The 26,530-nt window shown below is 48.0% G+C and overlaps 1 protein-coding gene across 1 annotated transcript; it reads right to left on the minus strand.

Moving 5' to 3' along the window:
- Positions 1 to 528: 528 nt before the first annotated feature.
- Positions 529 to 22,084, minus strand: phf21ab (PHD finger protein 21Ab). Its single transcript, XM_085465021.1, is given in 21 exon segments — positions 529 to 6,533; positions 7,073 to 7,176; positions 7,261 to 7,336; positions 7,653 to 7,808; positions 8,178 to 8,297; positions 8,300 to 8,343; positions 8,346 to 8,405; positions 9,664 to 9,724; positions 9,871 to 9,950; positions 10,036 to 10,087; positions 10,784 to 10,900; positions 11,770 to 12,111; positions 13,187 to 13,270; positions 14,621 to 14,836; positions 14,922 to 15,074; positions 16,916 to 16,981; positions 17,069 to 17,101; positions 18,100 to 18,189; positions 18,269 to 18,320; positions 18,489 to 18,528; positions 21,966 to 22,084. Coding segments are annotated over 19 exon segments (2,625 nt in total). The 5' UTR covers positions 18,311 to 18,320; positions 18,489 to 18,528; positions 21,966 to 22,084; the 3' UTR covers positions 529 to 5,804.
- Between the last annotated feature and the right edge of the window lie 4,446 nt (positions 22,085 to 26,530).

Raw genomic sequence — 26,530 nt, forward strand, 5'->3', positions numbered from 1 at the left:
AACCACAGGAAGTCATCGTCGTCGTTTAAAAGCGGACTCGGGATTCAGTCAGAGCTGAACTCTCGTGTTTTTACAGTGTGTGTGACGAGCACCTTCCTTTGTGTCCGATCTCCAGCGAGAATACCCGAGCAGGCTCCCGATTAGAAACGAGAAAAAGCAAAACATTTTTATCTTTTCTCACATCCACAGCGTCTGTGTTTGAGTCTCAGACAGCAGCTCCACATCGGCTAATTTACTTTGACATTTTTCACAGAGACAGGAGAAATAAAGGCTGTACGCCTTCTCTTCATTTCATCTCACCACTCCGCAAATATCTGGAAGAAAACATACGAAAATCTAATATACATAATTCAAAAGCTGCGAAACGAATCAAATTAAAAGGCAAAAACGATTTAAAAAAAGGAAAAATATTCTCATTTGTAATACAGGGGCCGGCGGTTTTATTGTTAGGGACTATACAAACATTTGTTCTTAATGAATGTGGCTTCTTTCTTAAAACCAAAATAAACAGGCAGGCACCACACGGTCTGCTTTTCACAATTTATTAACAAAATGATAAAATAAATAAATACAAATTGATCAAATGCTCCTAATATCAACTCCTCCCCATGTTCCCTACAGTATTTCCTAAACACTGCATACAAAGAATTCATCACAGAAGAGGCTCAATACAGAGGTAAGAATCCCACCAGACCAGTCACAATGTCAGGCCAACAGAAGACACATCTGGAACAGAAGTCAAAAAAATAAACACATTCCTTTCCAAAATCATTATGAAAAAATACAAACAATTATACAAATATTCAGATTGTGTAATTACCAATTTACACATTATTCAGCACACCAGGTGAACTTTTTCTTTATTCATATCGCTACAATGCATCTCACCAAATGGAAGATAAAAAAAGACTTTTGTTTTTTCTTTTTTTGAACTTTTCTTTTTTGCACTCAAACACACCCCGATGGAATCAGCTGTGGATGAGGTAAGAAGCTGCAGGTGTACGTTTGGGTCCAGACAGATGGGCGGGCGGGCACGAGAGATTAATGACGTCATGTACCGACAGAATACTAGAAGGCCACAATCATGACTTGATCGTTTTAAAACTGATACAACTTAAAAGTCGGAGCAAACTACCTCGCAGGAACGACCCCCCAGCACAGTCTTTTGTTTTTTTAGAATGCATGAGCAGTTAATGTGACCACGAGCACGATGCCAACGCAGGAAAACGACATCCGTATGATATGCAGAGACGAAATGTATGCTCTCAGTGTTCTTTGGATAAGTTCACCCGGACGGCTCGGCGAAATCGAAACTGAGAAGCAATTTAGAGAGCCTTCCTCCCCGAACCTTCGCAGCTCTGCTGGGATCCCAACAGTCGGCACGCCGCATCAGCCAAATCAAGACTACAACGAAGAACCTAAACCCATGGATGTATCCAGAGAGCTGATGCAGGGCAGACACTCAGGCCTAACGCATGCCTCCTTTCCCCCACAGAGCTCCTGCTCTGTAGCCCGGCATCACCTAAACCTCAGCCAAGCCATGAATCAAACAGTCATTGAACAAAGCAGAACCAATCACAGCAGCGATTTCTCTCTGTTAACCCACGAGCCGGACAAAGCTAGGGCTACTTTTTCGATGATCTTCCTCCTGCGTTCCACTGACAAGGTGCTGATGAGGTCAAAGTTGGGTAACTTCCCAGAAAGAAACTAGCGGCGGGCACAATCCGTCGACTGCGTTCATGTTTGAACCAAGCGCTGGTCGAACTTGGGGTGACGTTACTCCAAATCCACAGGCTACTTCTACCAATCACCGGTAAGCGTTCTGCGGTAGGACCGCCCCACAAACGGCAGCGTGTCAGTGGAGAACAGGTGTCCAGTTCTTCTTCATACATCCATGGAAAAACCTTCTGATTCTGAAGAAACCCTTTGAACGCAGATGGTCGCTGCAACGTTTAACACCTAAACGGCGCGCTCTGGCATCCGTGTCTGCCAGAACGCCCAAAGAAAAGAAAGTGACTCGAGTTTCACATGAAAACGTAAAAATAAAAGCAGATGCATATCAAAAAAAACGTTTCGACACGTCTATTATCAAAGTTTGCATAAAAAGTCATGCACTCCGCTGCCGCCGCTGCACTGACAGATGCTCTTAATCGGGTCAAAGTTTGATCATGCCAGACGCCTCATGTGACCTGATTTAGCAAACTCGGGCGTTATCTGAAGCCAAAGAAGAACCAGAACAGTGCAGAAGCAACGATGGACCTTTCAAAATAAAACGAACGCGAGTCCAGCCAGGAAATCCGGGGAACCGGGATTCACACCTGCGCTCTGCGTTGCTGACCGATCCCGGTCCGATAATACTGGTCAAATCAAAAAGTGCATCACAACACAGCTCCGAGCAGGTCATCATCATCATCATCATCGCCGGGAAAACCCCAACTGCTTCTCACCAGACGACCTCTGACCTTCGCGTCTGCACAGGTGTTTTTTTTTCTCCGAATGGAAAAGTTAATCACAGAAAAAAACGAAAACAAAACACATTTAAGGCAACTCCTCTATTAAACATCAACAAAACACTATGCGGTCGATTTCAAACGGCATCATATATGAAATGTAGATTTAACTTGCATTGACTACTGGCAGCCTGAGGTGGAGGGACCGAGTTTGTGCTCCGGAGTTTGGGGGGAGCTCCTGGGACGGGGGACCGGAGGGTCATACGGAGGGGTTAGTAAGGTTCTACAAGTCACAGTGCAAGTCAAGAGACAAATATTATCTGCTGTTTGAAGAAAGGCACTCGAGGTACCTACTGTACAGAGGGAGAGGTCCAGTCTGACTGGAACACAAGTTCGGGCTCTTTGAAAGAAAACCTTGTTGAGACTCGATGACTACTCTGCTCTACCCATGAGTGAACACAGCCTCGCGTGGTGAAGAACGCCGACGAACAACGAAACACACAACGAATGATACTCAGAGGGACCCGGGGACACCTTAGTTGCCTTTTTTCTTTTCTTTTTTCTGGCTCTTCTTTCCCATCTGTGTTCGAATGGCCGAGCTCGTCAGACCGACGGCATAAAACGCGACACGGCGGCCGAACGCATGGAAACGTTTCTGTGGGATCTTCTGAATGAAGGCAGTCTGTATACGAGAACACCGGGTGTCAGATATGCCGACTTGGTCGTAGTGATATGAAGTTAACGGTCACCCGCAGTCGCCCTGCAGCGTGTTCACCTCTGCGGTCAGCGCCACGTGCACGTCGCTAAACGCCTTCTATCAGCACTCCAGAGACCGTACAGGTGTTAGCAGGAAAGTCCAACTACTGATGTTTCATCAGTAAGCAACACAGGCTGAAACACGCGGCCACCTTCACGTGTTCCTCGTCCTCCTCTGCTGCTGGGCCTACCCCACACCTACAGGGTATCACAGCCACTCACACAGCAGAGCTCTAGTCCCAGCGAACGTGCACGATCACAGAAAACAAACGGCGTCGGCACTCAGGGGTGAAGACGCCGCCGGGCGACTGAAACCTGGGCAACGATGCTCCAAAACAGCTCGAAGAAAGAAAGCGACAGAAATTCCAGCACAACCAGAGGCGCCGTCGTTGCCTCGCTCCCAACAGTGATCGGCTCAGCAGACCCACCTGAACCGACAGCCACAAATGACAGCGTCGTGCTTCGGCCACACCGAAAGAAAAGAGATGCACGTGTCTGACCGCGAGGGGACGAAGGCGCTTCTCGGGCCGCTCCTCCCAAAAACAGGAACTACGCACGTCAGACAGAGGTTTGTGTGTCCTCCGAGAAAAATATTGGCAATGTGGGGGATAAGTCACATCACAACAAAGAGATGCATACTCTGTTTAATTCCATATTAACATACAAAAAGCTCTTCAGCACTTCTTTGTAATGCAGCAAGCTTGTGCTTTAATCTCAGGATTATCGTCCTTTGAGATCCGTCGGAAGGAGCAGCTTCGTACGACAAACCGTTTGAAGGAAAAAAGTTCCTTTAATGTTATTGTTTAGTAAGCTCTCCTGTCTCAATCTGGGGACTTCCAATTTCTGAAATGGTAGCATCTAAATATCTTACAACGCCGGTGATTTGATCTTTCGATACAGTAAGTGGACTTGTCCCTGCTGAATTTGGGTATGTCGTTTTGGCAGTTCAGGATTCAACAGAAACGCACACGATGCAAAGACGACCGCTTCAAAAAGAGGACTCCTTTGTGTGTGGATAATGCCAGTCCAGCAGGTTCAGGAACAGAAAGCACTTATTCTGAAGAAGACTAGGAAGACCTGAATATCTTTTCCTATAAAAAAGAAACACAGCCCAGATATAGTTTGTGTGTGTTGACATTGCAGTATTGCAATTTCACATTTAGTGCTCACAGTTGACACACTTGACTCACGAATGAAAACTCAATCACTACACTTGACCGACACCACTGAAAACATCTGTTCGGCTACCGAGCCTGTTCGACCTCGTCCTTTGTACCTGTCGAACGCGCCGCTCGGCGTCTTTGCTGCCTGAGCTCAGGTGGGAGGAGATGGGGAGAGGATGGGCCGTTTGGTTACCAGGTGACTGCGAGTGGGAATAATGTAGGGATTATGGATCGCTCGGGAAGTCTTTCCAAAGGCGTCAGTGTGCTTCAAGAGAGCGACGATGCCGAGGCCTTTAAGGTTTCTGCAATAATGTTGTGTATTGTTCTCGGACCTGGGCAGGTGAGCCCGGGTTTACACCACCAGGTGCACGTGTGGTTTGATGAGCCGACATGCTGCCAATCAGTCTCATCTGGAAAGTCAGACCCGTCACCTTCAAGGCAGCCGCGTGCTTCAAAGCGCCAACCGCCGTCTTTAAAAAGACGATGTCTGAGGAGGTCTCTGGCTGATATCGAAGGTTATCAGTCTAAGGTATGATTTTCAGAGCTGTTAGCGGTAATCAGGACGGACTGAAAATCCCATTTTCAGCCTTTTATCTTTCGCTCCCTTCAACAGTTGTTTGTACCCAGCTGTCGGGTACCTGGGTTAAGGTAAGTTAGGCCGCTCAGCGTGAGCGGTGTTGGCTAACGCATCATTTTCTCTGCAAAGTTCACCGTAATTCACAGACCACTACGTTTGACTTCCGATCAAAAACACCCAGATGCGACATGATCCAGATTTCTAGGACTGTTTGCATCTGCAGCGCCTGTGGTTGGCACCACTCTGTGTTTGAAGCAAACTGAAGCCTTTTCACAGTGAAGGGGTGAAGGGACGCACGGGTTTCTCTCCACCGAAGAGATCCGGAGGCCGGCCGGGCGAGGATCGGACGATCGGGAAGGTCGGGACGGATGGTTAAGGTTCATGGTCGTTCACATTAAGTTCGTTGGGACGAGGGCACGAACAGGTTCATTTATCACAACACTGCTTTAGACCAGTAACCCCTGACAGATGTTTGGCTCCACGTTCTCGGCGTTCTTCGTGCCCATGTGAACCGTCTCCCCACCTCGCAGGGAACAGGGGCCACTGTAACAGGCACACACTGGTGTGATGATGAGTTAAATCTCCCTTTGAGCATTCCCACCATGACGTCTATCACTAATTGGCATGATGACACTGGTGCGCACGCCTTCCTGTACCCCAGCTCAGTGGGTGGAACGGCCTACGTCTTCCCAGAGTCACGTGACTTGGGCTGTATATCTACCATTGACACAGTCTGACAATACAATGCAAACAAACAACATTTATACAGATTGGCAACTTCAGGGCACCACACGGTGCAAGCAAGAGTCTTTTTTTTTAATATATATGTTTGAATTCCCCGACTGAAGAGACGCCGCGTTACTTTTTATTGTCCAAACTGCTGACGAGAGCTGGCAAAGAATGCTGGGAGGGTTCTGAGGTTTTGCTGTTGTTGGTGTTGCTGCCATCGCTTCCGGTGATCTCCTCCTGTTTCTTCTCTGCCGGCGTCTCTGGGGGGTTGACGGCAGCTGTCTTGTTTTCAGAGCCGGTGGCGGCGTTGGCGGCGTGTCCTCCGCCGGGGCTCTGATCGGGACGGGCTAGCTCGGCTGTGCCGTTGGTGGTGGCAACGGCCGAAGAAGCGGGAACATTAGTTGCCGCGGCTACCTCAGTCTCAGGCTTGGCTACGATCTCCGCCTGGAGACCAGTCCCCGTGTTAGCCCCTCCCCCCGGCCCCGCCTTTCCGTCCGCCCCCACGCCGGTGCCGCTATCTGCCGTTAGGACCGTGCTGTCGGGCTGGCCCGAGGTGTCTCCGCCCGTCTGGTGGCTCCCCGCGGCTCCGTGCTCCTCGGGCTTGCTCCCTTCGGTGATGACGCTGGCCAAGGAGCTCCCCGCCTTCACCTTCTCCGCCGAGTTGACTTTGGGCGGAGCTTCAGAGCTGACCGCGGCCTCAGCCCTGTCCGGGACTCTCATGTCTTTGCCCTCCGTCTCTGCCAGAGCCTGGTTGAAGTTGAAGGCTTGGATGAGGCGAATCAGGTGTTTGACTTTGTCCAGGGAGAGCTGCATCTCCTTCTGGCGGGCCAGGATGGTGTTTTTGGTCTCCATGCATTTCTGAAAAAATGAAAACAGGTTTTAGTTTCATCTCCTCAAATAAAGAGAGCAGTGACAATTCACAGAAGCTGAAGTTGGCGGCAGGCATTTAACTGCAACAACGGTAAAAACCCTGTGACTGTGACGGCCGTGAGGACGAGCGTCTGTCCTGGAGCTGTGCTCGTTTACGGCACACAGTCCCGCTCGTCGCTGCTGATGCTGGAATTTAACGTGAAGCCGGAGAATAGCTCTAAAACAATACAGTTACAGCACGACGAGCTGTCCTGTCTTCTTTTCATCGCTTACCAGCCCGACTCCGCATCCCTGAGGCAGATCGCTCAGGACCTGACAGGTAATTATACAAACTTTCTCTCACAATGCAGCATCGCGGTGCTTTATCCAACATCCAAACACAAAAAACATGGCCATCACAGCAGCTGACAGTCTTCCCCCTGCTGAGCCAGCTCACAGCCAAAACTTTTGATAACTTTAGCGCTGCACAGATTATGAACGAGGGACTGGAGACTGGACCGAGGCATAAACGTGTGCGCTGAGCTCACTGTTATGGAGTTGCTGAGCTGCTTGACTCTCTGTTCCAGCTGCTCTCGCTCCAGTTTCAGCTCTGAGCTCCACTTCATCAGCTTCTGCTTCTCCTCTTCTTTAGCTGCAAGACAAAGACGGGAGAGTCGGTCAGAGCTCGCCGGTCCCGGCAGACGCGACACACGAGAAGAGCAAAAGCTGCCGTCACCTTCTTTGTAAGCGATGTAGGAATGAACGATAGCCAGGGTGCCGGGCCAGGGAATGGCTTCTTCTTTCTTCAGGATCTGGAGAGAGAAGCTGGGAGTTTTCACAGAGGCGGAAGCTCGGAAAAGAGTTCAGGGAGACAAATTTAGCCACCACCCTGCGGTGGGGCCGATACGGGGACGAGCAATGGGGTGGATGGATGTGAGATGCAGATCTTTACACAATGAATGAGACAGAAGCACAAAAGAACAATACTGCATCACGTTTCTGCTTACAAAGGATCGAACAGTCCTAAAGTTCAGGCCAGCGTGGCAGAAGGCCCGCCGGAAGCACATTGCACAGTCTGGACTGCAGTACCCCCTTCCCCCTGACTCAGGATCAGTCTGCTGCGGTTACCTGATCTTGGCATTTTGGACAGATCCACATGCCTTTAGGAATGGTTTTCAGGGGTGGATCCAGGCAGTCCAGGTGATAAACACGAGAACACGTGTCGCACATGAGCAACTGGCCACTGCGTCTGCACACAGTGCAGAAGTCCTCATGGATGTCTCCCTGTGAGGAAGAATTGGACCAATCAGTTTCCCCACCAACCATCAGCGCAGAGGCAAGGCGGGGGCGCCGTGATCTGGTTTAGTTTACAGTCTGGGCTTGTTCTAATGACATGGTGTGTTGTGTTAATCGACTGAGCCCACACAGGGGAGTTAGAATGTGCTCTGCAGTAGTTATCAATGACGCTACAGGACTCTGTTCACTTTGTAAGGCTGAGTCAAAGTAAAATCAAGTGATGAGTGCGGATGAGTGTCATGGAGACGACAAACTAATGGAGGAGTGCAAATGGTGACAGAGCTACTGGGCCAAAAGGACCGTGTGTGACGGGGCGTCCAACCCTCTGAGCTGTCCGTCTCCCCCATCGTTACTTACATCCCCAGAGCTGGGGCTGGGCAGGGGGAGGGGATGGACGGGGCTGGAGGGGGAGGTCGGGGTGAGGCTGACCAGGTCCGGGACGCTGCTGTATTTGGGTGGACGACCTGGGTGAAATGAGACAGACGACAAAGACGGAAAACAAAGAAAAAAAGAAAGATGGAGAGGGGGGAGAAAACAAAAACAAACAGTCTGTATGACATACCTTGGAAAGGGAGTCTTCGTTGGCTAGCATGAGTCAGGGTGAGAGAGGAAGAGGAGGAAGAGGAGGAGTCAGAAGCACAGACAGCAGGGTTAGTGCTCCGAGCGAGCTGACGCCAAGCTCTAGTACAAAGCTGCCCGTGGACTCGTGTCAGAAGTCAACACCCCGGGTGCCGACCTCGCGTTCCCACCTCGCCTTTTTGTCTTTCGACTTCCGGGCCTCTTCGGCACGAGCGGCTCAGCCTGTTGCCACTTAAAAGTCATAAAACGGCTTAATACGGGTATGAGATGCATGGACCCGACAGGCACGCCGTGGGTTGGGCGCTCAGTCGGGCCGACCTGCGAGCCCGTTACTGGCTTAACAAAGACCCGAAGTTAAAAGACAAACAGCAAGAGATGAATAAGAGAGCGGCTGCAGCGAAGTGGAAACCCGAGGCCAGCGTTTGGAGGGCGAAGGAACAGTCCGACATCAGTGCAGACACTGACGCAGACTTCCTCCGCCTCTTTCAGGGCGTGTTAAAATCTGACACCACGAGTTGCGCGTGAGGTTAGCGTCTAGCGTTACGACGTCTGCAGCTCGACTGTCGGAAAGTGTGATGTTATCGAATCAGAAACACCGTTAGTCGTGTTACCGGCGGCGTGGCTCCCAGCAAACAAACATCATGGGCGTTAACTGGGAGTCAGGGTGTTCCTACAATTCCCAGAATGCATTTCAGCTCTTCCCAGAGAAAACAGAGGGTCTAACCGGATTCATCCTCCTTCATCGGAGGCTCCACAGCTCTGATCACCAACCTCAGCATCGTTTCAGAGGGTACATGTCTGCGTTTAGTCTGCGAATGAAACCTGACATCATCGGCACTAAATGACGTGACACGCGGGCGCGTTTCAGCCCGTTTGAAGCTTCAGAGCCTCGAGGACGAGTGAGCATGAATCCGGCTTTAGACGGAAACCCGACTGAAGCGACAAAGACAGGAAGCAGAAGCAGGAGAAAAGTTTCACAGCACGTTATTAGCACCGAGCATCAGATCAGACACTGATCTACTGTTTCTACTCTTCTTCCACTCAATGAAGCACACACACACACACACACACGCACACACACACACACACACACACACACACACACACACACACACACACACACTCCTCTCTGCAGCTCTGCCACGACTCTCAGCTGATTATCGTCTCTACTGTAGCTCTGCTTGATTCTATTGTCATGCATCGTTCAGTCTCTACTGGTTTCTACTGTCATTTCCATCATCTTTGGTCTGTTTTTCATACAGACCTCTCTTCCTGGTCCCCTGGTGCAGAGGGCTGTTCAGGTAACTCACTGCACTCTTTTTCCTCTGAAACAAAAGAGAAAAACGTCGTTAAGTCGCTCAGCAGGCAAAATATTGGTGAAAACTACTTTAATCAACCCAAACTCGTAAACATGTCATCGCACTTTGCTTGACTCTAAATTCACAAACGTAAACGGGAGTCTGGGACGTACCTCGGGTTCAAACACGGCGCCGCTGTACACCGGGTTGGCCGTCGTTCTCCTCTTACGCTCCTGTCTTTTGCTCTGAATTTCTGCAAATAAAAACACATCAGCGTTTCCTGCAGATGTTTGCTCACGCAGCAGCTTCACGACACCAAGACTGAAAGCATCGCTCACCTTCCAGGTGGTCGTGTGTTACCAGGCCCAAGGACACCATGAAGGCCAGTTTCTAAAGGAGACACAGCAGGTGAATCATCACGCTGGCAGGTTTGGTACAACAACAAAGTTGTGCGGTAGCAAAACGTGCTCCAAGCATCAACGTAAACATCTGCAGGAGAACGTCCTGACACATAAATCCATCTTTTTAAAATGATACATTTTCAAATGAGATGCAGAATGAAAGTATTTTATATCGATGCAGTAAAGCAGCTCCTCTCATGCCTCTTTTCTCGCTCTCAAACCCCACCCAGGCACGCAATGAAGCCCCACCCACAGATGGCCCTGCCCCTCCCTGGGCCTGGTTCTGCCAGAGGTTTCTTCCTGTTAAAAGGGAGTTTTTCCTTCCCACTGTCGCCAAAGAGCTGCTCATAGGGTCATATGATTGTTGGGTTTCTCTGGGTTATTTTAGGGTCTAATAATATAAAACACCTTGAGGCGCCTGCTGCATAAATAAAAGTTTGGTAAACAGCTTTTTCTGGGGTTTTGGATCATTGGGAACATCGTGCGCCTTTATCTCCTTTCATAACATCAGCCTGTGTGAGTACGTTTGAACTACAATATACTAACAATATGTTTTAATAACAATAACATTTACTTAAAGATATTAATATCTAGAATTTGCAGGTGAAACGTGTGACGACAGAGAAACGGTTCAGTGATTTGTGCTAGAAAATACACGACTTGTGTGTCCCTCTGTGGGTCATACCTCTGGGTTCTCCTCTTTCTTGGGGGGCCTGGGAGGAGGAGACACAGGAGCGGTTGAGGAGGAGGACGGGAGGCTGACGACGGCGTGCTGCTCTGTTCCTCCCGGTTTAACAGTCTGCTGAGAGAAGACGAGACGAAGACGGCAAGCTTAAGTCACAGAAGAGAACATTCCTTTATATTTTCATTATTTCTATTTTCTGTTTTTCATTGAAGAAAGAAGCAGAGGCCTCCACACGGCCTCCTTCAATAACACGGACCAATGTGACACAGCGCCATCGTTCAAAGACCCGAGGGTCGAACAGGCGTCCAAACTCCAGTAAGAACCCATCAGCTGCAAACACGGGACCTTCAGAGGGTGTGACAGTAAGACACGAGCAGACGACGCCCCGCACGCAGCTCTGACTAATCATCAATTCTAACATACTAACGATACCCAAACAAGCTGTGAGCGTCCAGCTGCCCGATGCTCCAGCCGGAGAGCAGGTACGTTTCCTCTGATCACCGCTGTCGGGAAAGCAGCGCAGAGATTTAACCGTCACAGCAGCAGAATTTAAACGTGCGGGCCGGATCCACGAGTAAAAGCAGATCATTACTGAGGTTCTCCTCGTCTATACAGACACCAGCTTTATAAACCACTTCAGTACTTTTAGAGGCAAAAACAGACCCTGCTGAAGTCTGAGAGGCCTGTTCGTTTCAGTGCTGTAGTTACCTGAATCACCACAGGGGGGTGCTATACTGGCACATAACCCTAACCTGTAAATGAACTAAAACTGATATCCAACCTTTCAGCGCTGGACACAGCCCTTTACAGCGTGTCGGAGGAGCAGCGGCACACGAGCGCCACCTTTAAATCTTTAAGGTCATCGCCTTATTGTTTAAACATCAGAACTACAAAACTATCCAAAGGTTTCTGAAAGTAAAATCTAAGACCACGATTAAAATATTTCAGATCCTGCTGTGCAGTGCAGTACTAACGCAAGACCTTACCTTGGGCTCAGTGGTCAGGCTGCTGATCTGGATCGGCTGGACCGGAGTCTGAGTGGGGACGGGGGTGGGCAGGGGCACCTGGGCGGGGCTGGCGAGGCGGGTGGGTGCAGCGGAGACTGGCGTGGTGATGACGATGCCCGTCAGCGGGGCGGCACCGGTCTTGCTGCAGGGCTGGCCGTTGACGATGCGGACCTGGTGGATGGGCGCCGATGACGACAGCGAGGACGAGAGCTTAGTGGCCAACATGACGGGCCGCTGCAGCAACTGGGGGGCCGCCATCATGGGTGGGGGAGGGGCCGGTGCAATAGGGACATTGGTGGGCGTGGTCAGCTTTGGCCGGACCTGATAACGACACACAGCCAATCACAAATCGGCACAGAAATGACCTGATACTGCCAGGTAACGCCACTGTGGAGCTCTACCTCAGCCTGACTGAGCCTACCTTTACTGCTACTGCTGAAGCAGAGGAATGTTACAAACATTAGCTCATTTATTTTTATGTATTAAATCAAAAAAGACAGATACACCACATCATACAGCAGTGCCAGCTCTGCTACCACACAAGCCCCGCCTCCAAAGTCCCAGTCTTTAACCACACCTACAGCTCACTCTCAGGGAATAAGGTGAGATGAGCCCTTCAGAGTGAGACAGGGGGCGGGGCTTCAGAGGTACAGGCACTGCAAAGCTTTAATGTTTTATAAAGCATTTTGTCATTAAACTCTAACAGTATAAGATACACTGTACACATGTAACGATGTGCTGGCAGGACAGAAAGGACACGAATCGTTTAGACTTATTAAAAATGCAAAAACACATTAGATAAAAAAATCACCAATAAGGTCAAACGTGATTGGTGGAGGGAAAAAAAACAAAACGTAATATTGTTAACAATATTTAATAGTTTTATAAGCCCAACCCTTCAAACTTCATACAGAAGTACTCGAGTATTTGTTCTGAGCTAACAGACAAACGCTGCTCGTGGTAGGACGACTTCTGAGGCCTAACTCTGATGTTTGAGCCCGAGCTCCCGGTGGCGTTACTCAGCACAAACACCGCCCACGTTCCTCCAGTGGAAGGGTTAAAACACACCGACAGCCAGAAACACAAAAATACCAAGAAGCTGCAGGAAACAAGCTCTGACCAAAGAAAGGTAAAAGACACTGGTACACAGGCAGGAAACCTCCAAAAACACCTGCTCACAGGTCAGTCGGAAATTAAAAGAAGCACAACGAGAGGAGAAGTGATGAGTAAGAGGCAGCACACAGAAAACAATGTTTTAGTGCCACGGAGCAAGGCATGAGCGTTTGCTTCGGCGCGCTCCCGCCCTCTGCTGGAGAGTGAGCACGCCACGTCGGGTGGGCCACACACACTGATCTGAGGGGGTTAGGGTTCAGAGGCGGGTCTCACAGTGACGCACCTGTGGCTGAAAGGCGGGTCGAGGCGTCAGTCTAGGAGGCGGGACAAACTGAGGAACTTTGATTGGCTGGGCGGCGGCCTGCACCTGAGACAAAACCACAGCAGATTGTGGATCTGTGCTGCTGACATCTGACCGACACGTCTGCTGCGCTCGGTTCGGGACGCGTCGCCAAGCGTTGACAGCAGAGCGTGGGAGTAAGTAACTCTGAGAACACGCGGGCTTTAAAGCAGGTAGATCACACACCTGTGGGCTCTGCCGAGGGAGCAGGATGGAGAACTGGCACAGAGCAGCTGCTTTTGCACCGCAGGAACGAGGAACCCTCCAGGGACCAAAATCGGTCCGGTGCTGTTCGCCAGTGAAACGCTCATAAACTTCGGGGTTGGTACAAACCCAGATCTACTTTTTAGAGCTCATGGCGTCATGCCCCATCCCAGCACCGTACTGTAAACATACATTTACTCTTATTGGCTAAATGTTTCTCAAAAACTATTACAAAGTATCAATGTTCCTCTGGATGTAGCGACGTCGCTACATCCAGAGGAACATTGATACTTTGTAACATCCAGGTGTTTGTGTCAGCGAGCTGTCTCCAGTCTTTTCCTTGAAAAGATTCCTGGGAGGAAAAGTTCAGAGTCCTTCAGATGGAACACTGAACCGTGTGCAGAACACTGTGACCTCTGTCAGTTCCCGCATCCAAAGCAGAGGCCAACACTTGAAGCAAACCGGACCCTGCCCTGCTCTGAAACCTGAAACACGAGCCTCACCTCCAAGTTTGAACTCTGTTCACGTCAGCGCTGTTCGACAGCTGCGCTCGTTTCTGTCTTCTGTGCAGTATTTTAATCACGGTGGTTAGCAGACCTCAGGTGGTCGTGCTGTTACATCCTGTCCACGCTGCTAAAACTAGTGTATGTTTAAAGGTAAGGCAAAGCTGCAGAAGTGTTTCAGAGAACGACGGCTGCAGAACAATTTAAAAACGACCTGCTGTGTTACGATTCGTCATTTCGATCGCTGCGTTTCTGACTTTTAAGCTTTTTTCCCTTTGCTCTGCTCTTCTTCACCTGACATGTTTTTAAAGATGGCCCTCGCTGTGATCAGTTTACCCCATCAGCATCGAGGCCCGCCCAGGAAGTACCTACCCACGCCCAGAGGTGGTACTTTGTTGTGTCTGGAGGCCCAGGAACGGGCACAGAGATGTTCCCGCGGTGGAAAACCACCTGGAAAACCCTCAGTCGTGTCGTGACGTGTTCTTTTTGCAATCATGCGCCTCTGTGAGGGGAACTGACCCCCAGAGGGAGATGCTAGAAGTTGCCGCCACAGCCCGCTCGAGCGCTTTCAGAGAAACAGAGTCGTGTGAGAGCGCACGCAGGCGGGTCAGCGGGCGGCGGTCTGAAGCGTCTCCTGAGCTCGAACAGATCGCACCGACAGCACACTTACCACCATGGCGTTCTTGGACACCAGCCGCATGGGCTCCGAGCTCTGATTGGTCAGCTTGCCGGCCACCTGGAGGTTGATGGGGGCGTTCTGCGAGTCGGGTTTGGTGATAGCTGTGGTTACCATAGCGACGGTGGGCGGGCGCTGCGGCAGGACGGTGCCGGGGGCAGCTTTCAGCACCAGCGTCTTTGTGGTGAGGACCGGCGTCACTGTCAGCGTCTGTGGAGGGAGAAGTTAACCCACGACACATTTAAAGACAGTCGGATTTTAAGTCATCCTGTAAACGGCGCCGCGGCTTTCATACCTGCTGCAGCGCTCCAGCTATCTGCTGGCTCTGCAGTGGGTTGGCCGGCTTGATGTCTCCTCCTCCTGGAGGAGTTTGGACCTGCAGCTGCAGCTTGGCCTCCGGCTCCTGCTTCACCAGCAGCTCCTTCCTCAGCTGCTCCACCACCTTTTTCTGCAGGCGAGAGCACAGGACATTATTCCCGCAGCAGGCGCCACTTCTCCATTCAAAAAAGCTTTATTGAAACAAAGTATGGAACAAACGATATAATGAAGGGTGTGGAGGCAGAGGGTCGACTCTCAGAGGAAAAAAGCTTTTTAAACTTTACTTTGGGGCGGACTCATATAAAAAGTGTGTTTTTTAACTGGTGATTGTTCATTCATCATTTAATTTAGAAAAGTTACTGTGAAAATAAGTACAAATAAGTACGAATAAGTACAAATAAGTACGAATAAGTACCCAAGCATCTCTGCATGACTGAGGAGGAGGGGGAGGGGCAAAAGAGAAATAAGTGAAAGAAGCAAAAAGAATGAAAAGCAGAAGAAGAAAGGGGTGGAGCTCAGGAGGTCACGCACACACTGGCGACTGAATTCTCAGTCGGAGGATAAAGCCCATCTGTTGCTTAGCAACAGTCGACTCAGAAGCAGGAACTTAATGGAGTGAAACACAATGAGGACGCCGCGAGAGAGAAAGCAGAGAAACACAGAGGAGGAGGAAAGTGGCGGCGCTGCTTTCAGAGAACTGTTTGACCTTCTGCCAATAACGTGCAGCACTTCAACTGCTGCCGCCGCCGCACAGGGACGTTTAATCTCACAGGACTTCTGCTTTCACAGGTCCGATTCTAAAAACACACACTTCCTGTTTAACTCAGTCTTTCTCGGCCTGCGACTCGGGAGGTTCAGGCGTGATGACGTCAGCGCGTGATGGTGAGGCGCACGCTCTAAAAAAAGGTCAAGGGTCATGCACTTTTTCCCAGCACATCTGAATGAAAGAAAAAGTGCAATAAAAAAAATCTCGCTCCTTTTCCCCAGAATCAAAGAGGCCATGAGAGCAGCTGCACGGCTGCCAGTTTAATTACAAGAAGAAGAAGCAGGAGCAGGAAATCACCTACATTTCTTCTTTTGAACTTCCTTCAGACTGTTACTCTGAGCCCACCCCTCACGCTCCGGCTCATATTCCCACTGAGGCAGTTTATCATCAGGTGGGAGCCGAGCTCAGCGCGAGACTAATCTGCCGACTCTCTGAAACCGACTTTAGTCATCTGTGGTTACGCAAGATGCCCGCCTGCACAAATACGCGCATGGCTTTCTGTTTCCCCACAATAATCTGAGCTAATCCCGACTCCGACATCATCTCAGCACACTTCAGTCTGCACAAACTCTTATCCAACAACGTCTTCTTTAATTCTGCACGATGTCGAAGCAGCGAGCACAAAATGTTTCACACGCAGAACAAACACAGCGAGAAACACGCAGGGAGCAGATAAAAATAGGAGGCACAATGAAAGTGTTCAAAAATAACAGAAGACAAAGAGACTACAGACGTGACGTAACACGCTCATCTGATCCATATATCACAGGGACTATTATGAACGCCAGACACCAAACAAAGCCATAGAGAAAGACCCCAAACACACAGAGTCAAACAGCCACGAGGAAGAAACGAACGACCACCGAAGCTCATGAAAGAGAGCGACCCAGTCACACAGTGACAATGATGCAAAACAAGTCAAAGACACAAACGTGCACCGCTGTCTCTGCCACTGCTGGCTGTTCTGTGTCGTTCATTAATAATGTTTGATATCAGAATGACGTAAGCTCATGAGGTGAGACTGTACCACTGCGCTGAGCTTTGGCCTCGGAGCGTGTCACTCCTACCGCTGTGAAGCTGAAGCGCTCCGAGCTCACGTTTCTTTGTTTGAAACGACAGCTCGGTGAACTCAGCCTCTAATATCACAGAAGGTCACGCTTTAAACGAGCCCACGGACACGAGCTCGTTAGCACAAAGCTGAATACCTGCTTCTCGCTGAGCGCTGTGATCTTTGCTTGAAGTTCGTGGAGCTGCTTCTTCAGATCTGCGTTCTAACAAAAAACAAATGCCATGAAAAAAACGTCTGAAAAGTTTGAAGCTTCAGAGGTGCTGATAAGAAATAAGAGCTTGGACCTTACCTGAGGGTCCTGCTTCATCTGAGCAACCAGTTTCTGCAGAAAGAAGAGAGAAAACACAGATCACGCTGACACCTGCTGGTCATCACAGGGAACTGCACCCGAAACAGAGCAGCGCTCGCTCTGACGGACGCGCGTCCTTTGATAAGGATCATATATAAACTAAATAAACAAATGAAAACAGAAAAAGAGACCACACCTGACCCTGATTTCTTTTTTCCTGTTTTACCATCACACTATGAACATTTTCAGCTTGTTCATCACTTTGTTTAGTACAGCACACATCCACGTTTTCAGGGTGAAAACCAGATTTAGGCTCCATTAAAACACAGCCCACTGCAGGCCTCACAGTCTGCAGACTGAATGTGGCTTCACCCCTTACTCCCCTGCACTTTATTTTACTGGGATTATAATGCACTTATATGTACCTCCACACGTCAGCTACACTAGGAGGTAACAGGTCAGGTTTTCCCAGGAAACAAAGAAATAATTAGACTGTAGATGAATTTAAGCGATGCGTAACTTCAGGTAGTTATTACAGTAATATTAGTATATTATTAGTATTGTGTTATTTCTTGTTTATCTTGTGGAAAAAACAATATTTCTAGCACCTACACTGTAAGCGTGCTGCAGTTTTCAGAGTGGTTTACTCCGCCCAAAAAGTGCGACTGTGCTCCGACGTTACGGTGTCACATTTATGGTGGTAAAGAAAGGACTGACTGAACATCAACATAATGAATATTAAATAACAATGAATCCACTTCATAATCTGCTTACATGAACTAACGATGTACCGTGGAAACATTGTTTTTCCTGTGAAACTACTTAAACTCACAGTAGAATTATTCCTCAGGCTGCTGTAAAAACCCCACCTGTTGCCTCCTGATTCGATCCGCATGTATTTGTAGTAAAGGGAGCAGGCTGTGTTATGCAGCGTTACTCAGTGTCCTGCCTCAGTGCGTTCATGCAGACGCTGAACTTTGAAAAAGAAGAGCGAGCGGCCAAGACAGGAAACAGCTGAGCCCACAGCGTACCTGATGGATCTGGATCTCCACCTTCAGGGCCTCCTGTAACGTCTGTAATTCCATCATGGATCCAGTCAGTCTGCCAGCCGATCGATCAGCCTGCGCGCACACACACAGAAAGGTGAGACGCTGGTGTTTCAGGGCTACACTTACCACACCTGTGTGTGTGAGCTCTCACCTGAACACTGTCTCCAGTAGGAAAACCATCCAACTGAAGCATTAAAGTGGTGCTGCAGAGGAAACGAGGCACAGACACACGGATGACTACAGGGCAGGTGACCTCACCTGAAGCTGTTCATTACACACAAACAGGCTCCGAGCTTCATCGCGCCCAAACATCAAACACTTCATTCACATCAGCATTAATGAGCCTCACACTCCAGCATAACAGCACTCACCACCTGGCTGTGGGACCGGACTCCACCCCTCTGTGCTGCCCTGCAACACACAGCAAACGCACACGTTACAGGCCCAGTGTGTTCAGGAGACTTTAAATGAAAGACGTCTTTATTCTAACAGGGATCAGTCCTGAGCCAGCACAACTCAGCAGGCGTGCAGCGGCACACACCTTCAAAATAAAACACACGTTTGTGGACTCGATTTGTACGTCCTCACCTTTCTACCATCTGCTGATGTTTTCTGAAGCTTTCAGTTTGTTTGCTGTTCACGTTTTAAGAGGATTCTTTTTATTATTTGACAGTTTGGGTTTGTTTTTCTTTGCTCCATAAAACTTTCACATGTGAGCCAAACCTGATCAGGTCACACTGCCCACAGTGATTCAGAGGTCATGTGACACACCAAAGAGGAGCATTAAGAACGAGCCCTGTGCAGTACTCGCTCGTGTTTCTCTGCTGGAGAGGAAACAAAGGAATAAACCGACACATTTTTCTCAAAAACACAAAGAAAATCATTCAGAGGAGATCATCATCATAATAATGTGTTGCATCACCAGCCTGTTAGCTCATCCCTGCCCCTGCAGCGCCCCCTGCTGTGTGGATGCCAACATTTACATGTCTTTGCATCAGTGAGACAAAAAACATTCTTTAAACTAAAAACACCAGAAACAGGAACTAACATAAGGGTCAGGGCCCTTCAAAGTGTCGCCAGAAATACACCCAGGGTCCTGAGATGATCTATTATTTATGACGAATCCACGGAAGAAGTTAAGGAAAAACATCCGCATCATGTCTCTGAATGCTGTTTGGGGTTAACGTGAGCAGCACATCAGGAAAAAGTACTCAGGAGTGTGACAACGTTCGAGTCTGACTACTTCACAAGGAGTACAAAGAAATGGAAATACTCGAGTACTTCACACCCCAGCCCGTAACCTGCAGACAAATGAAGTACCGAAGTACTCATAAAAACTGTAAAAGCTACAAAATAAAGTGCATAAAACACAAAGACTGCTTCATTTTTACATTTTTGAAGTTTCATTAGAATAAAAAGAAAAGAAAGAAGTGCACAAGTACTTTCACTGTAAGTACACACAAGTATTATAGGCTCCAGCTTGCACCTCAAAGTACTTTGAGTGATTGTTGGGTATTTTGTAAGCTTAATTAGTACTACATAATCCTCTGAAGTAGGGCTGTTCGATATAACGATGTGTGTCGGACGACGATATAAAAACATCTGTTGTTTCATTTTACGCTGTTGTTTGTTTCGTGGTGTCGCAAAATAAACTGTTTACGGTAATATTTGTTCATGTTTGGATGTCACTGTAGTGGCTGTATTCTTAAAGTTCTCTCTTTCTCTTATATTTAATATCACCACACTACGGACGCACAGGCGCCTGTTGATGGTAACACCATCGTGTGTCCGCTTGTTTATGTTCCACATAAACCTTTCACAATAAAGCTCAAGATCCTGTTGAGACTTCAAAATAAACTGAATCACGTGAAAGAGCAGATTATTTACAGATGAGAAGTAAAAAAGACGCCAGGTGCTAAAAAATAAACCTTAGACTCAAACATTAGAACAGGCTTCTCCCCGCAGCACGCCGTGTAATAAATACTCACAAAGAAACGGCGCCGTTACAACTTATGTCTAAAAATGTGTCGTTTCATGCATCGGTTAAACGCTCGACTCCAGCTACACGACGCACAGCTGGAAACACTTCACGCAGGTCGAGCTGCCCGAGATTCACAGACTTTACAGAAAATGTTACATTTTTGATTTATATCGTTACCGGGACGACAGATGTCTTATATCGGCACAGCCCTAATCTGAAACATAGTATCAAGTAGTGAAAAATAAGTAGTAAAGTACCTCAAAACTGCAGTGATGCTGTAGTAGTACTACTATGTGAGAAAAACTATTCAAGTACTTCCTGTTTTCAAATCCTCAGATTTATGGTTGAAAGACTGAAAGCTGAAACTAGTGCAGTAAAAAGTACTTTTAAAAGAATAAACAAAGTATTTTAGCTTCGTGTACTGAGTTTCAGGCTGTGGCGTGAAGTACTTTTCCTTAGTAGTACTTTGATTTCCTGTGTTGTACTTTAAAAACTGTAATTACACAAAAACTGTGCAGTGAAACAAAAAGTACTTTGACTTTCCTTCAAGTTTAACCAACTCCATTAATACTACGAAGTACTGCATTAGTACATACTACACGTAAACTCATTCAGAGGGAAAAAGTACCATAACTATAGTACTTAACTATTTTGAAGTACATATTATTATTAACCTAGAAAAAAATACTACGTCATTACTGTAAAGCACAGACAGACGTGTACATAAACATATAAACTAAATACATGTAGTACTGCTGAATCGAGCGTACTGTAAGTGGCTCGCAGTACTCCGGTTTGTTGTTTTTAAAAGTACACGATTTAACCACTAGACCTGTTTTCCAAGTACTTCAATACTACACAAGATGCAGTAGTGCCGTCTTACTAATTTAGTAGAAAGTACTTCGTGTCCAAAACTCAACACCTGAGTCATGAAGTACTGTGATTTTCTGTGCTGTAGTTTAAAGTATTACTCTGATTTGTGTCTAAAACATTCAGGTGCATGTACTTCCTACTGGAGTAAAGTATCTCTATACAGTATTAGTATTCGAGGAATCTACTTTTCAAGTACTTGAAAACTAAAAACAGGGGAAAGTACTGCATTATACAACCGTCACTGAAAAGCTTTAGTAGTACTAAGAGAATAAAACTGAAGTACTTCCAGTTTCTGAGCAGCTCAAACACGTATTTAAGTTCAGTAGTACTCTGTTAAAAGTACTTTAAAGAGCACCGTGTACCACAGGACGAGGGTCTGTGTTGTACACGTTTCATTACTGCAGTGTGTCCCTCTGAAGTGTAGTACAACAGTTTTCCAAGTCCAAAACTATACTACTGTATTACTAATTATTAAAAAAGTACTTTGAATTAGATCCTACTGAAGTACTTTGTTTAAAAAAAGCTTCATTACTGCAGTACTTCCGTCTGAACTTTACTAGAGTGAAAATAAAAATGTGTGTATACTTTCACTTTCAAAGTACTTTAAACTGCACTTTGTAGTGCTGCATAACTAATGAATAAAGTAGTACTTCACCAGTCTGGAATATGAAACAAAGTACTCTGATTTACTGTAGTACATTGTTAAAAAGGCTTCGTTAGTACACACGGAGTGAAAACAGAAACACTTGAATACTTCTATTAACCGAGTACTTTAAACAGCCCTTACTTACAGCAGTAGTGCATTACTTATTAATAAAAAAGTAACTGTTACATCCTGAAACAAAGTACTGTGACTTACTGTTTGGTGTTTTTAGTTAGTACACGTCTAAATTTACTGCAGGACAGATTTAAAGCAACAGAAAGCAAAAATACTCGAGTACTTCTATCCCACCCCGAGGTACAGTAGTACAGCATAAGCGATGAGTAAAAGTACTTTGTGCTCCAGCCTGCAGCGCGAGCTGGGGGCCCTGAGTACTGGGACCTGTAGTGTTGGGGTGGGGGGTCCCGGTCCACCTGAGAAGCGTCCATACGTGCAGCACCTGAGCGGAGGTGCTCGGCGGCTGTTAGCGGGCTGTGGAGGCCGCCGGTTAATTGGAGTAATTGCTCCCCGGGTGGGACGCCAAGTTGTCGGGATAAACTTCCCCGAGCAGCCCCGCGTGCCTCCGCAGAGGGCCCAAAAAGGGAAGAAATGAAGCTAAAATGGAGGGTTTCAAGATGAAAGCCGCCAAGTGCTTCTTCTTCTTCTGCTGCGGGAGTTCAAACACTGAAAAGTGGGTTTTTGTTTCGGGCAGACAAATTAATGTTTTATAACCGTGTTATTAAGCCTCTGCGGCCCTGTGGACGCTCGGTCCCCCCTCGGAGAGCCCCCCGGCCGCCTGTTTGGGAGAACCGTCGCGGTTTACGGGCTGTTTTTCGGTGTTTCGGTGTGAAAAAAACCGTCCGACATTGCTCCGTCTGAGGCTGAGAACAAGTGGATAACGTTAGCCGTAGCCGCTAATGCTAACCATCCTGTTAGCCGCGCGGAGCTAACGCAGCCAGCAGCCACGCTGATAACAACTTCCATCAAAGATTAAAAAAAAAACACGGCGGCCGAGGGGCGGCAGGGGCCGGGGGCACGGCTCGAATCGGGCTCCAACAGTCCCGAAAGACGCCATCTTTTTACAAGAGTCAAGAAAAAAAGCCCTGACAGCGAGCAGGCGTCGGTGGGTCCAAGTTACATCGGCCCCTTGTCCTCCAGAATATCAACTCCTAGAATAAGAAACAGAGCAGCTAAACACACAGAAACACACGGGAACACAGCGGACACACACCGGCCGACAGCCCCGCACACCTGCCCGCAAACAGCCGCAGACAATCGACCACGGGCGGCCGCAGGAGACGCGTAAAGTTTGACAGCAGGGAAAATTAAAGTTATGAAATTAAAAAGCCCAATGTGCACTTACTCAGCAGCAGTCCTCCTCTGGATTAATTAAATATATATGTGTGTAAGAAGCCGATCCGCGGTGAAACAGAGGCGCACACACAGCCCGGCCGCCTCCTCCCCGCGGGGCTGGACCCAGCTGTCGTGTTTCGGGGTGACTTTTAGTGGAAATTGTGTAAAAAGAGAGAAACTGAAGCTACAAAACAAGAAGAACTCTTCTTCAATCTCATTCAGCTCAGCCTCAGCACATCACAGATCCCTGCGCCGCGGAGCTGGACGAAGGGGCACAAAAACTCCTCGCGGCTCCGGCGGGAGCTCGCTTATCCGCCGGGGAGCGGTCGATGTCGGTCCTTATGGCCGTTAAAGTTCGTTAAATCGGGCCGATGAGCGAGCCGAGGCGCGGGGGGGATGTGTTCGGGAAGCGGACTACTTTTTGTGTCGGTGCGGCGAATTTATTTCACTTTGCCTAAGGAACGGCGGTGCTGCGACTCCCATTGCCTAGGGAAAAAACCCGGATGTAAACTCAGTGAAACTCTATGGAGAGAAAGTCACACACACACACACCGTGAAACTCGGCGGCGGAGCGGAGCACTTTGTTGTGTTGTTGTGTTACCGACCAGCTCCGCGCAGCACGCCGCCCTTCAGCCTCCACGTTCGGCTGCTCGCTGCTGGACCCGCCGGACTGTTGCACTTTGTGGAGGAAAAGGAGGAGGAGGCCCCTTTTCTCCTGCTTCCAGAGAAACGAATAAATAACTCCGTGGAGGAATGTGACCACAGAATAAACTCACAGAAGCCAAACGGGAAACAAACCTGAGGTGCTTCTTCATTTTATGATGTCGTCATGCACAGTTATTGTTCAGGCTTTCATATTTTCCTGCCCTTGGCCTCAGCTGTTAAAGCCCCTTTTTGTAATTACCCCGCAAATTGTAATTAAAACTTTCAGCAGCAGGGGGCAGAGTTTCATCAGTGCCTGGGTAATGTCTAAGTAAAATGTTACAGGGGCTCTATGTAACCTTAGAAAGCACCCGTAGCTGTTATAGGTCTGTTATAGGTCTTAGCCTGGTAGCAATAAGTTGTTATTACACACAGGAAACTTCCAGCACGGTCTCACACTAGCTCCTGAAACAAACACAGCTTATAATCTGTTCGTTCGTGTTCCTCGCTTTTTCTTTCTTTCTCCTTCACGTGTTTGTAGTCTGTGTGAATCTGCAGTTTCCACACAGAGATTAACAACAGCTACATCATCTGTCCGGGTTCATGAGGGACACTGACGGTAGGTGACTGCGAGGCAGACGAGGATCTGAGAGGTCAGCAATCCCAGAAAAGTGGTGGACAGCTGTACCCATGACCGAAAGGAGGGACACAGACACGGGTGGAGACTGCATAGGTGAGGAGGGAAGAAAGAGAGGAAACAGGAAGTGAAAAAAGGAAACATGAGGGTGATGAATGAAGACGGGGCGACACAAAAAGTGAAACAAGCCTGGCCTCTGCACCGTCAGCCCCGAGTGACCCCAGGAGCCAGGTGTTGGAGACCCATTTGATCCTGGGGGCGGGACTTGTGGCCTCCACCACCCACAGGAAGTGGTCCATCAACAAAACTGAGGAACCTATTGCATTTCTATATTTGATGTGTGTTCCTGGTTTGAGACGGGGCCAGTTTGATATTTCTGTTCAGGGTCGTTACAGCCAACTGTAACCTTACTTTAGAGAGATGGCTCGATTAATAGACTGATTGATCTATCGATAGACTGATAGAAAAGCAGCTGTCGCCGTCTCACAGCTGGAGGCCGGAGGACTCGGAGTTCTGCTGTTTTCTGTATTCCAAACTCGTCTGTTTCAATGTGTTTCTATTGTTTCTACTTTTAGCTCTGTAAGTGGATGCATTGACTAAAAAACAGCCACTAGAGGGGGATGTGACACAGTCAAACACATCAGACTGTTCCTGACTTCCTGCTCGTCTGCTGGGGTCCAAACACCGACCCGTGGACCAGAAAAGGCCCTCCAGCACAGTATCAGTTTCTATTTCCCTAGAATATGAAAGTCTTTTTTTCTCTCATGTCTGATGAGCATTATCTCAAGGTTTTAATGAAGTTTTATTACCAGGATGTTTACTCTTTGTTTTGTTCTGCGCAGTTTATTTCTCTTTAATGTTTGCATCTGTTTCCTGTGAGGATATTATTTCATAATGTTTCTTCAGTCAGGGCTTTTCACATCATACTCTCTGTGTTTCTCAGTAAACATACTTCCTGGGCGCAGGAACTGGCTGTCTCACATTTTCCTCTGCAGCAGCGGCACAGCAGCCCCACCTGCTGGTCACGCAGGGTGAAGCACCTGTGAACTGTTTAGTCTGACCTCCATCACTCATTTTCTTCCATCTATCAAAAACAGACATGTATAGGAAATGATTATTGTACACACACACACACACACACACACACACACAGCAGTCAGATTTTTTTATGTAACCTTTATTTATACAGGAAGGGTTAGACGTGTTTCTGACAAACATATTAAAGTTACAACAATAACAAGACCTAAAAAAATCATAAAAAGCGAAACTGGTCTGTTTTGAAGTTTTCTCTAAAAGTATTTACACACAGGAGAACAAAACCTCTGTTCATGTTCACGGAGCAGCGCCCTCTAGTGGTGGTTGAAAAAAGTCTATATTTTTAAACACCTTTATCACGTGTTGTTTTTTTCTGTAGTGCTGACTAACCTACCTGCTCTGTGTGAAAAAGTCCTTACCCCCCCGTGAAATCACACATTCACTGTGATTAACCTCTTTTTTTTCTGTTTCAGACCTGCTGATTATAAATCAGTTAAACAGAAGCTGTGTGACAAAGTGAAGCAGGCTGAAGGATGTTAAACAGCAGCACAGCACATCTCGCCACGATTGCACTTCATTTGTGAACAGCAGAGACCAGGCAGCTGCCTTTGCTGCTAAAACCGTGTGCAGGAAAACATGAAACCCGGGAGCAGTCGGACTGTAAAACATAAAACTGTGACGCTCCGTTTAACACGTGCAGGTATTTTTCTGGAAAACATCATCAGCCCTGCGTGCACAGGTGAGGAAGCAGAGACGTAACTCAGGTGTTCTGCACTTTATTTCCTTTTCATATCAAAGAGCAGGTATCCTCACTAACTCTACTTTATTCTGAAGGCTTGGAAACGACTGAGAAGCTGCTCTTTTGCGTCCTCGCCACCTCTCCAGCCTCAGCCAGATTTAATCCTTCACTCCTTAAAACTGGAAGAATTTCACTTTGCAACACGAGTCCGAATTAGGACTCACGTTCACTATGCTAAAAGTTTGTATCCTGGATCACGTGTAGTAGAAGGAGGTAGGTAGGATGGAGGTCAGGGTGGATGGGACTGTGACTCGAACCTCGAGTAAGACTCCAGAAAACCCCACCGAGCTAAAACCACAAAGAGACTCGAACCTGTCAGGACCAAGGTGAGAACATCGCCGTGATACTCAGACGCAGACATCCAGGAAGACCTCTGTCCTCCACCGCCGACTGGGCCCGGACCAATCAGATGGCTCGGTGCTGTGACTGACACTAACCCAATCAGAGAGCAGC

The sequence above is a fragment of the Copadichromis virginalis genome, linkage group LG7 (genome assembly GCF_057382275.1).
Source record: "Copadichromis virginalis isolate Kocher_CV1m ecotype Utaka linkage group LG7, C_Virginalis_male_GT1.1, whole genome shotgun sequence".
Classification (NCBI taxonomy): domain Eukaryota; kingdom Metazoa; phylum Chordata; class Actinopteri; order Cichliformes; family Cichlidae; genus Copadichromis; species Copadichromis virginalis.